The sequence below is a fragment of the Lacerta agilis genome, chromosome 8 (assembly GCF_009819535.1).
Source record: "Lacerta agilis isolate rLacAgi1 chromosome 8, rLacAgi1.pri, whole genome shotgun sequence".
NCBI classification, from domain to species: Eukaryota; Metazoa; Chordata; class Lepidosauria; order Squamata; family Lacertidae; genus Lacerta; species Lacerta agilis.
The window spans coordinates 41029161-41046591 of NC_046319.1; the positions used below are offsets into that span (position 1 = coordinate 41029161).

The 17431-nt window shown below is 46.9% G+C and overlaps 1 protein-coding gene across 1 annotated transcript; it reads left to right on the top strand.

Annotated features, from left to right (window-relative positions):
* Positions 1-124: 124 nt before the first annotated feature.
* NRN1L (neuritin 1 like) lies at positions 125-14261 on the top strand. Its single transcript, XM_033157114.1, is given in 4 exon segments — positions 125-220; positions 12303-12403; positions 12406-12473; positions 13573-14261. Coding segments are annotated over 4 exon segments (513 nt in total). The 5' UTR covers positions 125-162; the 3' UTR covers positions 13859-14261.
* Positions 14262-17431: the final 3170 nt, after the last annotated feature.

A 17431-nucleotide genomic window follows, 5' to 3' on the forward strand; every position in this document is an offset into this window, starting at 1 on the left:
AGCGAAGCTCCGCGGGCCGGATCCGAGGGGCGGGGCGCGAGGGGCGGGGCCGAGAGGGGAGGTGCCTGGCGCAACTCGGCTTCTTGCAGGCAGCTCTCTTGCTCTCCCGCCTGGCTCAGCAGTGAGCTGCTGCTGCCGCTGGAACTGGGCGCCGGCACCACCATGGGCTGCGGGGCGCTGCTGGGGTCCTTCTTGGCGCTGTTGCTCCCGCTGCACCTGGGTGAGTATTCGAGACGCGGGATGCGGGGTGTGTACTCGTGTCTAAGCAGGGCCAGGGCGGCGAGTGTGCAACGGGAGTGCAAGAGGCAAGGCGAGGGAGTCGAGTGTGCAACCTGCCACCAGTGTAAGGAGTGGGGGGAGAGGGCAGCCCGGCGCTTGGAGGGGAGAGGCGTGCTAACTGCTAAGTCTTTCGAGCAAAGGAAGACCGTGAGCCTCGCTGCACCTGCTTGGTAGCTCCGGAGCGGGGCTTGTGTCCCAGTGGGCGCGGGTCGGCTTGGGCTGCACGTGTGTGTGATGCTCGCGATGAAAGAACGGGGCCAAAACGAGCAAAATGATTTTCAATAGGGACAAATGTCAGGTTCTACACTTAGGCAGGAAGAACCAGTTGCACAGTTATAAGGCGGGGGACACCTGGATTGCCTGTAGGACATGCGGAAAGGAACTAGGGGTCTTAGTAGACCACAAGCTGAGCATGAGGCCCCAGTGTGATGCAGCAGCAAAAAAGGCTAATGCTATTCTAGGCTGTATCAACAGAAGTATAGTGTCCCGAACAAGGAAAGTCATAGGACCGCTCTATTTTGCCTTAGTCAGTCCACACCTGGAGTACTGTGTTCAGTTCTAGACACTACAATTTAAGAATATTGACAAGCTGGAACATGTGCAAGGGAGGGTGACCAAGATGATAATAGGCCTGGAACCCAAGCCTTATGAGGAACGGTTGAGGGAGTTAGGTATGTTTAGCCTGGAGAAGAGGAGACTGAGAGGAAATATGATAGCCATTTTCAAATATCTAAAGGACTGCCACAGGAAGGATGGAGCAAGCTTGTTTTCTGCTGCTCCGGAGGCTAGGACCCAAACCAATGGATTCGAGTTACACAAAGGGAATTCCGACTAAACATCAGGAAGAACTTCCTGACAGTATGAGCTGTTTGACAGTGGAGCAGACTCCCATGAGAGGCGGCAGACTCTCCTTCCTTTGGGGGGGGGGGTTCCTAAGCAGAGATTGGATGGCCATCTGTCCTGGATGCTTAAGTTGAGATTCCTGCATTGCAGGAGGTTTGACTAGATGACCCTTGGAGTCCCTTCCAACTCTACAGTTCTGTCACAAGTGTTCGTGAAGATGCCGCTGCTTGCTTCTGCAGCTGTGCGCCTGCAAAACTGTGGCTTGGCGATCTTGTGGTGCAAACAGCGGTGCATCTATTTTTGCGATCTAATGGCAAAAGTGCATTACTTAAGGATGTAAGCCCCGCTGCGTTTGGTGGACCCTCAGCTCATCCTGCTAAATAGGACCCAGAACATCGGCCTCCAAGTCCTGCGCTGCAAAGAGATAGGAGCGCTTTAGACTGCCTCTCTCCCTCCCCCCCCCCCTGCCCAGGGCTCCGCGCCAGGAGGATCTCCCTGCTTCCTGTCTGCGGTCTGCATGCTATGAATGGAGGCGCCGTTCGCGCCTTCTCCTAAGTGTGTGTGAACACCGGAGACCAGTGTTCCTTCCGATCCTCCCCTCAAACCCCGGGTGCGTTGCCAGGCCAGCAGGGGAGACCTCTGGCTCGCCAGTTTGTTCTTCTGCTCCTTAGAAACCCTGCACGCTCGTATGGAAGGAAGCCCTTTCCCGGGGTGACTTTTCTTCAGCACCACCATCTCCAACAACCGGCCCGTTTTCTGGTGGTATGGATCAGCCTTCTCCAACCGAGCGCCTTTCAGATGTTGTTGGACTACAACTCCCATCATCTCTGACCATGCGGCATGTAGGGGCAGGTGGGAGTTGGAGTCCAATGAACATCTGGAGGAGCACCAGGTTGGAGAAGTTTGGCACAGCTGCATCCTCTGTCACGTTGGCAAACAAAGGATATGGAATCCTACATTGTGGGTTGTATCCAGTGTTACCCCTATGCAGAGTAGACTTACTGGAATTAACTGACATGACTTAGGTCCATCAATCTCAATGTGTCTGCTAGGAGTATAACTTGCTTAAGTACAATCCAATATTTCTAACAGATTGCTTCACATGTTGAAAGCACCCCCCCCTTTTTTTGCATGATCAAGGTGGAGAAAAAGGGGTTGAATTTATTTCCACCCCCTTTCAAATGCCTTCCTATGTGTGGACTGTATTTTGAATTTGTTCTGGGGGTGGGGTGGGGTGGGGTGGTAGCTGTGCCAGTCTGCTACAGCAAGAATAAAAGAAAATCTAATGGCCCCTTAAAAGACTAACAGGCTTGTTGTGGCAGCACTTTTAATGAGTGTGTGTGTGAGAGAGAGAAGCAGGGTGTCCTTGTTAATCTGGAATCTGGAGCAAGAGGGCACCACATTGCCATGCAATTGCCCACAATGGATCCTCTGGGGGTTTACTGGTGGAGTTTGAGCTGTCTTTAGCTCAGCTTGGCAACGTCTTTTCAGATGGATGGTGTTTTCATTGTGGCTTGATGAATTGTGGTGTTTCAGTTGAGTTTGGCATAACTGGCATAGAGTTATTTCCTGACACTGAAAAGACGGTGAGTGACCCCAATGTGCCCTCAGTTGAGGCGATGTATCTGTGTATAGGGGGGGAGGCAACAATTCCAGCAAGAGACAAAAGTCTCCTTCTGACTGTATTGCAAAGTATGTTGCCTTCCATCCGTCTAGACCTGTTAAAATTAATGAACATTACTGATGTAGGAATGTTTGTTTCAGTGGATATACCCTGAGTAAAAGATAGTTAATTACAATCCTTTGTTTGTTCCTCTAGCCTAGCATTAATTATTTATCATTAGGGAAAAGGCTGTAGCTCAGTGGCTAGAGCATCTGCTTTGCATCCAGAAGGTCTCGGGCTGACTCCTTGGCATCTCCAGGTGGGGCTGAGAGAGACCTCAGAGTGAAACCCTGAGTGTAGTCCAGGGGTTCCCAAGCTGGTCCATGGACTACCAGTTGTATTCAAATTTCATTCAGGTAGCCTGCAGCATTATCTTTAATCATGTTTTATTGATTCTTTGTTTCTTATATTGTTTCTGAATTCCATGGAATGCAAATTGTAATGCCATCAAATACTATATAAGAAAGAAGCAATAAAAAATACAATAAAAGATCACACAGCACATTATAGTTGCCACAATTGTCAGAAAAACCCTTAAGTGTTCTGCCAAGGTCCTCAGCAATTTTCAGGTGGTCCATGTGGGGAATAGATTGGGAATCCCTGGTGCACAAAATTCTGAGTTACATGGACTGATGGTCTTACTTGGAATACATGAAGCTGCCATATTATGATGTGCTATTTTTGTTCCAGCCTTTCTTCCTATTTTATCATCACAACAACCCTGTGAGGTGGGCTAAACTGAGAGTGTGGCTAGTTCAACATCACCCAGGAGACTTCATGACAGAGCAGGGGTTTGAACCTGGATCTCCTGGCTTCAAGTCTGTTAATCTAGCTGCTTTATTGTGTATTCTGGTAACTGATCTTCAGGATCCCAGGCTGGTTGTCTGTTCTACCCGACCCTTTTATCTGGAGATCTGCTTAGGGGCTGAATGTCAGGCCTTCAGCATGCAAAGCATGTGATCTGCCCCTGAGCTGTGATCCCTCACATTCAAGCATAAATTGCAAGATCATCTCTAGAACATCTGTTGTAGTTGGTTATTTGTAATAATCAAAAATAGTTGGCAAAAGCTGGCATAACCATTCATGGAATATTTCACACCTTGTTTTGGTTATCCTCTTAGGCTGTGATCCTATAGACATTTACTTGAGTTCAACAGTACTTACTTCTGAGTATATATGCCTAGGGTTGTGCTGTCAATCTGTCTTCTGGCCCTGCCATAGTGGCACTCTCTGGTTTTTGCCCAGCCTGGGGTGTGGCACTATCAGTTTGGAAAGGACAAGAATGAATGAGGATTTGCAGCGCAGCTGACATTTGAGGCCGAGTACACTCTTGTTCTGCCCCTCCCCAACGTCATGGCAATGTTCCCAGTGACCGACAGGCAGCGAGGTAATTAGGAAGCTTTACAAATCTGTGAGTTGTTGACTCACCTTGTTTCAGTTGGTTAATATGTGGGCATATAACACACAACACAGGTTCTGAAAGACCTACATTGGCTCCCAGTACGTTTCCAAGCACAATTCAAAGTGTTGGTGGTGCTGACCTTTAAAGCCCTAAACCGCCTCAGCCCAGTATACCTGAAGGAGCATCTCCAACCCCATCATTCAGCCCGGACACTGAGATCCAGCACCAAGGGCCTTCTGGTGGTTCCCACACTGTGAGAAGTAAGGTTACAGGGAACCAGGCAGAGGGCCTTCTTGGTAGTGGCGCCCACCCTGTGGAATGCCCTCCCATCAAATGGGAAACCCGGCCAGATGGGCGGGGAATGAATAAATAAATAAATAAATAAATAGTGGTAGTAGTAGTAGTAGTAGTAATTATATAACATTTAGGAAACATCTGAAGGCAGCCTGTATAGGGAAGCTTTTTATGGTTTAATGTTTTACTATGTGTAAGCCGCCCAGAGTGGCTGGGGCAACCCAGTCAGATGGGCAGGGTACAAATAAATTATTATTATTATTAGTAGTAGTAGTAGTACACATTGGAAGGGGGAGAAATTTGCTTGGCATTTTCATGTGAATCTACTTAATTCACACTTTCTGAAATAATATGCAAACTGAAACGTGGCCATCTTTCTAAAATTGCACTTCTCCAAATTTTGTGATGCAGTCCTCCAGCCAAGTAGTGTCTACAGAAATCTATATTCTAGAGTAAAATGTGCATAAAATATATAAATGAGTGAAAAACAAATACAAATGGGGAAATTGCTAGCAAAAATGTGTTTCTAGGGGAAATTGTATACACAAATCAGGATAATGTGCACTAAAATACTGGTGACTTTTTATGAGGGCTTAAACAAAATTCACAAACTGATGCTGAAGTACGGAGAGTTGAATTTAAGATTAGGAAAAAAGGAGAAATTAAGAGAAACAAAAAATTGACAGATCTTTCTACCTCTATCTACACCTCAAACCTCTCTCTCTGTAAGTGTGTGTGTGTGTGCACACACCAGATTTAAATGTCATGGTTCCCTCCGAAGAATCCTGGGAACTATAGTTTTGGTGAGAGCACAGAAAATTCCAAGGTTGAGATACCTAGCCTCTCTCCTCCCAGAAGTTAAAAATTCAGTGTTCTCTCAGGAGAGGAAATGACAATTAAATCAGTGTTAAGTCTGTGGTGTAGCTATGCCATAATTGTGTGTGTGTGTGTTAGAGAAGGAGTATTCTGTAGTTCCATCCTACCCTTTTTTAAAAAGACGTTTTAATATTACGATCGTGAGCATCAAGTACCTATCTATTCTATTATGGGGCCACTGGGTCGTCTTTTCTTTCATTATTCCACCTAATAAGATCTGGACAAGCCGTGAAGGAGCTCTCTCAGCCCTTTATAGAGTCAGCAGCCTCTGAGATATCTAATAAGGGACTTTTCTTCCAAGTGTTGCTCAGGAACTGGTATTAATAAATAGCTGGCAACAAAAAAAGAAGCAGACATGAATGCAATCTCAGCAACAATTGTCTTCTTCCACCTTTGGCTACTTACATTTTTTTCTGCCCCCCTTTCTATGCCTGTCTCTTGCTTGGAAAGGGACCTACCAGTATATTTTAAGGGGGGAATTTGTACAGCTTTCTCTTTTTCCTGTTGCCCACAGAGGGGTCCCATCTCTTTCTCTGCTATCCGTACGCTTCAGACCACAAAGGTAACACACACTTCAAGCTCATCCTTCCTTTCCATATACAATTAATGTGGTACAATGCTAAGGAACCTCATCTTTAGGATTTGCTGTGCAGACAGACACCCTAGAAGTCAGTGCAAGAAAGAAAGAAAGAAAGAGAGAGAAATGGAATATTTATTCAGCAGTGTTAACTGTAGGGGCCTTCTGACCCTGTGATTCTGGGACAGGGGTGGGCAACCTGTGGCCCTCTATATATTGCACCACTACCACCATCCCTGACCAGAGGTCATGCTAGCTCATTGGGTCTTGCAGGAGGTGCAGTCTTGATAACCTCTGGAAGGCCATGGATTTCCCATCCCTGGTGTCAGTTGAGAAGAGCCAGGTCCTCTCTAGAAGAATTCAGGGCATTTACAGTGGTACCTCGGGTTACATTCGTTTCAGGTTACATACGCTTCAGGTTACATACTACGCTAACCCATAAATAACGCTTCAGGTTAAGAACTTTGCTTCAGGATAATAACAGAAATCGGGCAGCGGTGGCACGGTGGCAGCGGGAGGTCCCATAGGTTAAGAACAGTTTCAGGTTAAGAACGGGCCTGTGGAACGAATTAAGTACATAACCAGAGGTACCACTGTACTGTATTAAGGATGAATGATGGCTCAAGCAGAAGTTCTCATTGCTGTGAAGCATATGAAAGATGCAATTTGTTTAAAAAAGATTCCTTCAGAAAGTTGCAAAGAAAAGCAATTTCTGGTGGATTGAAGTGTTTGGTAGAAATTTTTGCGGCTTCAGGAAGCTGCAGCCGCTCATCCTGATTGAAATACATATTTGGGGAAATTATTGGATAAAACACAATGTTTTGGGAAGTTAAATGGCAGAATCCAGCCATTAATTACCACAACATTTGGGTATGGAAACATGGAGTATTCTTCCATGTAAAGTGCCTTCTTTGGCTGGATCTTGTTGTTGTTGTTGTTGTTCAGTCGTTCAGTCGTGTCCGACTCTTCGTGACCCCATGGACCAGAGCACGCCAGGCACGCCTATCCTTCACTGCCTCTCGCAGTTTGGCCAAACTCATGTTAGTAGCTGGATCTGGTATAGTTCTAAATTCCTGTTGTGTATTTGTATGCCCACAGAATGTTCTATGGATGGCATCTCCCACCCCCCATAACCCGCCGCAAACTTTTCTTGGATGCTAATGGTGGGGAGGGAGTTCATTTTCTTAATCTACACACACACACACACACACACACACACACACGGGGTTGGAGCAGTGTGTTTACATTTGCAACCTATACTTGTAGCACCAACTTCAGATCCTTACATCTTATTTCTCATATTGAACCTCTTCCTGATTTAGAGTGAGAAGCATGAATTAGCTGGTTTTATTACTGAATTTCAGTCACTGAAATTTGGCTTCCAGACTTGGTGCAAAAAGCTTAAATTGTGTCAAATGAGTCTCCTTTCCACCCCCAGATGCTTGCAGGATCAAGCATAATAATCCTGCACTAAATTTCAACCAGAATCCCAAATTCTGTAACTGGAAATCCATTATGCATTTATGCCCATCTGTGTTATGTGTTTAAATATGCTTCTGTTGCTTTTTATTTTTATGCTTTATCCCGTTTACCATCCTTTTGGTTGATTCTAGACTTTGCTTGAAATTTTCCAGTACAGAATCCTGGTGCTAGAAATAGGTTTCAATAGACTGTTAATTATAGCTAATGGATATAGCCTAGCTTCATTCATTTCAATGAGATATTGACAGTGGATTGCTAAGTAAATAACAGTGCAGGCCTATACTCAAAAGTCAATCCTATGGGGCTTATACCCAAGTATGTGGGTATAGGATTTCAGCCTAAGTCCCAAAGTCAGTTGTCCTTTTCGTTACTTGGGAAGCAGAAAACTCAGTCCACATAGTTTAGCAGCAACTTGATACAGATACTATTTGGCATGTTGCTTGAGTTTCACAGGAGATCCCAAAAGAGCCAGCATCAGATATTTTGATACCCAACATGAATAATCCCATGACAAGCCCCACTCTCTTTCTTTAATTAACATGGGCCACATCCTGCTCAGATGTTCCCCTGCACAACCATTATTGGTTTAAATGGGACCTGTGCATTCATCCACAACTGTGCCCTTACTCAGCTCCTGTGGCTCAATTGAGAGAATGTCACAGCAGACTCTGCCACAAATCATATTTCTCTCCCCCCCACCCACCCACCCCTGAGTGGCATCCAAAACCTGCTGCCTAAACCAGCAGCTTCAACTTGTTTCAGGGCACTGCCCATCTGTGGGTTCCAAATAATTATTTTATTGCTTTGAATCTTATGGGCACTGGGATATTTAGGCTTTCAGTTCTTCACCGAGAAGAACAGTAGAAGTAGCTTATGGCACTGCCTTTTACCATGAGGCCATTGAGCCTTCTAGCCAATGAGTCATAACTCAATGGCAAAACACATGCTTTACAAGCAGAAGGTAGTTCTGTTACGTGAAAGGCTTTGAACTAAAGATACTTAGATCGAAGTTGAGAGCTTCTGCCTTCGCAGTATATGCTCTGAACTCCCTCTCCTCCCCATTTTTTTTTTTAAGTTACAAGCTTCATGCAAAGGTTGGGGGGTGGAGGGGGGAGAGAAAGCAGGATTGGAATTTAGATCTCTGCACTTCCTATCAACGCAACCAAAAAAGAGGCTAAAACTCGGTGTTACCATTTATAATAATCACCATCACCTGCCGTATTATGAAGGCTCAAGGGGCGGTATAAATAAGAATTCCTGGATGCCAAGATCCAAGTCTGGGGCAAGTACTTTTTGACGAGAGAACCCCAGCAGAGATTTAAAATCACAAAATATGCAGCAAAGTAAAGCATGGAAGTATAGGTTGTTAGACCTTTAAAATATGCCTTTCTGAGTTCCAAAATTTCCCTCTTCACCCAGCATAGGAAAAGACCACACATTTGGTAAGTTTAAAATTGGTTTACTTACAGACTCTTCAAATGTCAGGTTCATGTGCTTTTTCCATAAATCAGTCAGAAAAGTTGCACAGGCAGTAAGACTTAGTTTAGTTCCAAGATGGTGGAAGTTAATAAATTGTTGGTAAAGGAACCCAAGAATGGCTTGTGAGAGCCATGCAGATAATATGGAACAACCATCTTGGCCTCTTCACATGCTGAGTTAATCCTGTAGACTCAAGAGGAACAAAGTCTTCATTACCTAGTCCCTCCCAAGACGAGTTAAGCCTGGAAGGACAGCTTACTCCCTTCATGCATTAATTAGACTTTAAAATGTTAGTTATATGAGGCGGCTTATCCCACATTTGACTAATCCCTAGAGTAGGGATGGGCAGAGGTATACCTAGGCTCCCTTACACCCTTGGCAGGGAGCTATATCAGTGCACACGCACCTTGTCCCTTGCACAATTGGCAAGGAGATGTATCAGTGCCTCCGAATCTGGGTGAGACCATGGAACAGAAACTTTAAAAGTTTGCTATTCGTCATCTTTCACGCTCCACCAGTGACTTCCTCTGCAACCATTGGGGTTCGGACTGTTCTGTTACACCTCCCCTCCTCCTCCTTGCTTGGCCTTCTTATTCTGGACAAGGGTATGGATAGGGCCCCAAGGGAGAAGGGCAGGCAAATGACAGAATTGACAGCAGCAAAGTGATGGGCTCATCTTGTCCAAGGGACCCTAAAAATCTGGAGTGACACTGTAGCTCTGTGCCAACCTCATGGATGTAGAGGTTAAAATGTCTTTAAATAATAATTAGAGTCCTTGAGTTGCAATGTGACTTTCATTTGATTAATGCTAATCTCATGGTGGGACTGTGGGCTCAAGCTGACATATGGCTTGCCACCTGCGGGTGCTACAGACTTCCCATCCTGAATGGCAGGTTGCCCTGGGTGACCAGCAAAGGTTGTTGCACAGCCTCTTGCAAGGTTACTCTACAGTAAACATGTGTGGCAAATGCCCTATCATCTGCATACAGCGATAGCCATGGTGGCAATGTTGCCCTTAGTGGGAGAGCGCTATTGCACTCAGGTTCTGTTTTCGGGCTTTTGAGAGGCATCTGGTTGGCTACTGGGAGATGAGCTGTTGGCCTGATCCAGCAGGCCTCTTATTATGTTTTAATGTGCAATCTGTGGAAGTTTGGATTCTTACAGCAGCATCTTTTAAGAACCATGAGCATATTGCATTTAAACGATGACACGGGTTACTAGCCCTTGAGGCTTCTATCACTAATGTACAAGTGATATAACATAGCATGTGAATTGCTTTTTGTCTGAAATATGCTCTTCACCTACATCCTGTGCTTGGTCCCATCTTCTTGGGCAGCACGGAAGATGTCTGGCTGTTGTTTGGCTGAGATGTGCCTGTAGTTGTTGCACTACTAGTGACATAGCGGTAGCGGCAGGAGGGCAAGAATGTATGCAAGGCACTAGATCCCAGTTCTTTGTTATTGCAAATACAGGTTGGCGGCTTGCTTCTCTTTCTGGCTTTTCAGGCTTCATGAGGCATGGCCCCCACACTCCTGAGCATAACTCAACATCTTAAGGACTAGAAACTTCTTTTGTTGCTGTTAAACTGAAAGTGAAGATCCTTGGGGTGCTGAACCTTCTACTGATTTTCTGCACTTTGCCCAAAACAACTGTCCCCTGTCCTTTAACCTGTTGTTGTTGTTGTTGTTCAGTCGTTCAGTCGTGTCCGACTCTTCGTGACCCCATGGACCAGAGCACGCCAGGCACGCCTCTCGCAGTTTGGCCAAACTCGTGTTAGTAGCTTCGAGAACACTGTCCAACAATCTCATCCTCTGTCGTCCCCTTCTCCTTGTGCCCTCCATCTTTCCCAACATCAGGGTCTTTTCTAGGGAGTCTTCTCTTCTCATGAGGTGGCCAAAGTACTGGCGCCTCAACTTCAGGATCTGTCCTTCTAGTGAGCACTCAGGGCTGATTTCTTTGAGAATGGATAGGTTTGATCTTCTTGCAGTCCATGGGACTCTCAAGAGTCTCCTCCAGCACCATAGTCCTTTAACCTACTGCCCTTCTATAGGCAGATAGCACACTCTTAGTACTTGCACACAAACAAAAAGATAAGGTTCTGAATAATTCTCAGGGTGGTTTAACAATCGGTCCCTCTTCCCAAGGAACTCTAGGAATTATAGCTCTGTGAGGGGAATATATGTCTCCTAACCACTCTCAGCACCCTTAACAAACTACAGTTCCCAGGATTCCTTTGGGGAAGCCACAACTGTTCAAAGTGGTATGATACTACTTAAAAATGTATAGTTCAGATGGGGACTGGGGACCTTTGTTATTCTGGGCCTGATTCAGCCTGTTCCCATTACGTCTGCCTAGGCCAGAGGTCATCAGAGATGAGAGCGGTTTCAGAGTTTGCTAATCAGCTTCTTGGGGGCTCCCTGCCGGTTCCGAGGGGAATCCCATCATCCTAGATTTGTTGTTCAAATCTTCTGGCTGTTCCTTTTCCTGCTGGTGTGTTCAGAGGAGTGAGGCAGCCTACGGATGTGTTTTGATCAGACTGAACTAGGCCAGCTCACTTAAAATATTAATAATTTTTCTACTTTGCGGACACCTAAACACCTTACTGTGTTTTCTCTGTCAGTCTTGAGTAAGGTAAGTGTCTCCCAGCCAAGATTGGTCCAATTCAGCTTTAATGGAGGGTGTCTGTGTGAGGGCAGTCAGACTAGCATCTTAACAAGAGGTCCCAATGGCAGCAATGTCAGAATTACTGTGACTGCTGGTACCGGCACCTATATATATTTTAAACCAGTATGGGTGCACTATGAGGGCTGCTAGTGATTTAAAGAGGGTTTTTTAAGCTGATTTGTCATCGGGCTTTGAATCAATTTGACCAGTCTAAAATTTAATTAGATTTGCCTGTTTTTCAGACTTTCCATATTTAGGAGGTTTTCTAAGATGAGCGTTCGCTGACTATATTGTAAGTTAACCATCCCTTGTTATAACAGGTAGTCTTTAGCATTTTCTTATTCTTATTACAAGAACTCCTCTCTGACTTTAGTGTTATATGTAAAATGCACAGATGTGCACACTTAACACGACTAAAGTCTGCAGATTTGTTTTCTCACAGCTGGGGGAAAACAATGAAACTGAGGGGCAGAATCCAAACAAAATGTCTAATTATTTTGCACTAAGGAACATGCCACCCTTTCTACTTGTTCCAAAAGTACACAGAAATATCGGGAAATGTTTTTAAAAGCCAGAAAAAATAGGAGGAAATAGCAAGGAAGGGAGGAGCCTGATGAGACGGAAACAGGCGACTTCAGGCTATGCTGAAGGCCCATGAACCGAAGTACGAGCCGTATGTAACCCTAGGGACACAGGTTGTGTTGGGGATGATACAAGCTGAGTGTTGCTTGTTTCCTCTGCAGTTCTGTCTGAGGAGCCGGTGAGTGTGGCCAGCAGTAAGTGCAACACCATCTACAAAGGTTTTGCTGAGTGCCTCATCAGCCTCGGGGACAGCATGGCTCAAGTGCACAGCAGGAGCAGCAGCCGGATGATGATAGCATCCAGGAGCAGCAGGAGCTGGACATCATCTGCAAGTGAGTACAGGATCCTTCTCCCAATACCTGTAGATAAGAATGCCCATAGTGGGTCACCACAGACAGCTGCCTTATAGAACATAATACTATGGCCACATCTACACAATTCATTTAAAGCTGTATCATGCCACCATTAAGAGTCATGGTTCCCCCCCCCCCCAAGAATCCTGGGAACGGTAGTTTGCTAAGGGTGCTGGGAGTTGATAGGAGACCCTCTGTTCTCCTCTCAGAGCTACAATTCCCAGAGTTCCCTGGGAAGAGGGATGGATTGTTAAGCCGCTCTGGGAATTGTAGCTCTCTGAGGCTAAGCTATGGCAGCAGGTATATAGAACCTCAGAGGAAGAACACCAGTTACTGGGAAACAACAGCAGGAGACAACTGTTGTCCTCTTGTCCTGCTTGTGGGCTTCCCATAGGCATCTGGTTGCCTGCTGGACCAGGTAGGCCTTTGCTTTGACCCATGATGGCTCCTCTTATGTTCTTACATCTTTGCCTCCTTGCTCTTCCTCCAAAGAGTTCATAGCACTGGACAAAGTCCCCTTCCCTTCCCTGGCCATCCCCATTTTATTCTCAGAACAACCCCCTGAGCTACATTGGGCTAAGAGAATGGGACTGATTTAGGATAAGAACATAAGAAGACCCCTGCTGGATCAGACCAAAGACCCATCTAGTTCAGCATCCTGTTCCTACAGTAGCCAGCTGGGAAATACGCAAGCAGGATCACCCAATCAACATCATGGCTCAGTGGGGTTTGAATCTGGCTCCTTTCAGTCTTAGCCTGGCAGTCTAATCACTACCCCACGCAGACTCTCAGTGGTTCTTAAATATTGCTGCAGAGCAACTATAGTCATAGGGGCAGGTCTGTAGCCGTCAGCTATGTGGTTAAGCCAGCCAGGTGCCCAACAGCCAGGCTGGGCTGATGAGAGTTGTCATCCAGAACACCTGGAGTCCACCAGGTTGACAAAGGCTGCCATTCACCATTCTGGGGGCTGATTGGGGTTGCAGGCCTACCACTTCTCCACCCCAGGCCTAGCTGAAGCTCTCCTTCTGCTTCTGCGGGGTGCCTTGCTTGCTCCTCATGTGGATTCCTCTTCTTGCAGGTCCTGGGACGACTTCCACACCTGTGCCACCCAGGTTCTGTCCAGGTGCCCCGAGGAGGCGGCGAAAATCTGGGAGTCGCTTCGGCAGGAGTCCCGGAAGATCCAGTTCCAAGGCAACCTTCACGACCTCTGCAGCTCACGGGCCCAGCTGGCCGGCAGCGGGAGGGCTTCGGATATGGATGAGACCAACAAGGAGACCTTGCGGGGGGAAGCCTGGCTCCCCCGGCCCAGCTTTGTGGGCAGCCTGACTCTTGTGGCTCTCTTGGCTTTGGTGCCCTTTGCCTAGCCAGGGAGCAGTGGGAGGCCTCCCTCCCTCCTGTCCACCACAGTGCAGACCAGTGGCCCAGCACCGCCGCCTGCCAGGGAAATTGGGATCTGGCCTGGCAGTCGGCAGCGGTGCTCAGCGTGTCCTGATGACGGGGGCACAAGGCCCACTGGGTGGAAGAGGCAGGATGCCATGGGCTTGCCTGCCTTGTGTCTTGCCCTGCTCAAAGAGGCTGGGTTGGGCTAATGGTGCTCTTCCTGTCCCCGTGTGCCCTACTTTTACCAGCCGGCACTTTGCGGCAGCTCTAGTGCCCTGTCCTCCTGCCTACACTGCCCCTTGTGTCCATCTCCATTGCTCCCCAGCCCTTCATGCTAGGAACATAGGAAGCTGCCTTGTACTGCCTTGTCCATCTAGCTCATTATTGCCCACACTCTGGCAGCAGCTCTGGAGATGCTGAGGATGGAAACTGGGACCTTCTGCATGCAAAGCAGATGCTCGCCCACTGAGCCATGGTCCTTCCCCATCCTGTACCACCCAAGAAACTTTGCCTAGGGGTAATATCTCAAAGCCACCACCTCCCTGCTTCCTTATTCCAGAAAGAAAGGCATCAGTACGTCCAGCTGCTTACAGCATCCTTGCTGAGTGACTAGTGTCCCCAAGAGTGCCAAAGGTAGTGCGTGTGGGTGTGAAATGACATCAGCACTCTTGTCCTAGCCTTCCCCCATCCTGCAGCACTCTATGTACCTGATCGAGTGGGAGCACAGCTGTCACCGGTGAGCTTGGACACCTTAGGGATCTATACTGGCTGCAGGTGGGTGCTACAGTATATTTATTTGGCAATTATAATTCTCTGCCCTAGAAGTTCAAGCCCTCCAGGTTACCCTGTGCATGGATAACAGCAGTCACTTAAGTTCCATCTGCCGTCTACTTCTCTGCAGGGTTTTTTGACATCTTATGCCTACAGCGTACAGCATTTCCCCATGGGCAGGTCATTTCCCAGCCCAATGCCCTTCCAGACATGCTTCTCACCCACCAGGATCAGCTGGCAGGGGAGCTGGTTTGGACCTGATGATAAACGGAGCACCCATCAACTCTTTTGCCAGGAGAGGGGGTCTATGGCAGCCTTCCTCAACCTGGTGCTCTCCAGATGTTTAGGGGTGACAATACCATCAGCCCTGATGGGAGTTGTGGTCCAAAACAGCCGGAGGGCACCAGGTTGATATAGGCTCTTGCCATTCATAAGGTCATATCCTGAATATACCGGTACTTCTGCACTATTCTTTTCCTTGTGGAGATGGGCTTTTTGGAGGTAGGCGTGTTTTGTCCCATTTGGCTGCAGGCACTTTCCTAAAGGGGGTGTCCAGGGCTGCCTTAACTGTGCAGCCCAGTCTCAGTTCAGAGATCCCCTCTGTTCCCAGCACACAGGTATCTGTTGGCCAAGACGTGTAACGACAAATGTGTAAACAATGGAAGTCTTGGGCCTCCCTTTTTGCTGGTGTCAGCTGTTCAAATGTATCTATATTTATATTAAAAGGCACTTTTACATTTCTCTTGCCTTGTCCTGTGTGGTGGCTTTTACTGTTCCTGCAGGGTGCTGCTGCTGGGAGCATTTCTGCCTGTCGTGTCTTGTGAAGAAGTCAGCGTTTTGGGGTAAACAAGCTCAGAGAACTGCAACATAAGGGGATTCCATGCCTCCTGGAGTGAGAGCTGTCTTCCTTGGCCTTTTTTTTTAAATACATTTTTGTTACAAGGATATCAAACCTCCAAAAGTTTTTATTGTTCAGGCACACCATCCTCTTTATATATGCTAATAGCAATCTTGCTTCTGAGTGCCAGTCCTTTATAAAGTACGCAGCTTCTTCCCAAGAATCCTGGGAACCGTAGTGTACACCTCACAGTTTACTTGCAATTCCCAGCGCCCTTTAACAAACTCCAGTGGCCAGGGTTGTTGGAGCCAGATGTGTTTTTAACTCTGTGGTGTGTCTGCAGCTATAGGACACTGGATATATACATTCTGGTGTTTGGTGGGAGGGGAGGAGAGAGGTGTGCTAACTGGCACATGTTTCCCCCCATTAAGGGTATTAACGGCTTTGCTTGGATTTCAGCTCTGTGTTCCCAGCGCTGCTTGCCCATAATGTAATTAATCTGCCTTTTTGCTTAAAGCCTCTCCTGAGCCCCACGACCCACCTCTGTTTCTAGCCCAATTAAGCCCTTCCATAGCGTGGCTGCAGTTCTGATACATCTCCTGGCACCCTCTACACATTTGCCATGTGCCCAGGGCATACAGGTACAATGGCTGCTTCCAACCTTGGGGCAAACGTCCGCCACTATGGCACAGATCTTGCTCGTTATTCAGTTTTCAAATGCCTCTTTCTTTTGTTATTTTTCTTGAATGGGCCAAATCCTAGCTGGATTGTACAGTCAGCTTCTGCTCAGGCCAGATCCTCTATACTACTTTAATCACTTGAGGCACAGATTCTGTACAGGAAATTGTTGCTGTTTTGTCCCCCTGGGCCTTTCTCCTGTGATGATACCTTAAAGATGGTTGGGCTATGTTGAGGAGGTGGGAAACAGAAGTTAAATGTTATGGTTAGAATGATGAAGGAAACTTCAGTCCACTTCCACTACTTGGTTCCTGCATTTCAGGTTTCGAGCAAAGATATGGGACTGTGCACTGAAATGAAGTCCAGTAGCCCATGACAGAAGAGGAGAAAGGTATGCATGGCAGTGAATAGAGGAAAGTTTCTCTCCCTCTCCCATAATGCTAGAACTTATGGACATCAAATGAAGCTGAAGATTAAGGCAGACAAAAGTCAGTACTATAATAGCACATAGTTAAACTGGAAATGGCTCTTATACGAAGCAACGTTGGCCACCAATGTAATTGGTGTGGGTAACTTTAAAAAATGATTAGGCATATTAATGTCAATGGCTATCGGCTACTAGCCATGATGACTATGTTTTACCTTCACTGTCAGAAGCAAGGTGCCTGTGATTGTCGGTGGCTGGAGAATCACAAGTGAGGGAAGTGTTGTTGCATTTTGTCCTGCTTTAAGGTTTCCCAGAGGCATCATATTGGTCAGTACAAAAACAGGATGCAGGACAAGATGGGTCTTTGGCCTGATCCAGCAGGACTCTTATATTCTGCTAGATAAATGGGTTGCACAACACCAAGGCTCCAAAGCTTTATCCCTGTGCTTTCCGCAATGTTGGTTGAAGGTTTTTAAGAGCTGCAGTGGTTGCTGAGTTGTAGCAGGAGTGTGCCAATGCAGTGCTGTGCTCCGACACTTGTCAAGGCGTTCCATGCGCCAGAAGCAGTTTAGTCATGCTGGCCACATGACCTGGAAAACCTGTCTGCAGACAAATGCCGGCTTCTTCGGCCTGAAAGCGAAGATGAGCACCGTTCCCCATAGTCTAATTCAACAGGACTTAACTGTCCAGGGGTCCTTTACCTTTACTTGGTACTCAGGGATAGGTGGGGAGTGACCTGGGGGTGGTTGTTGGCCTGTACAAAGCAGCCCTAAATCGTTGGCTTTCATTAGCCTGTGCTTCTTGTACCTGAACATGACAGAAATCTGGCCTTGCGAGCTGCTG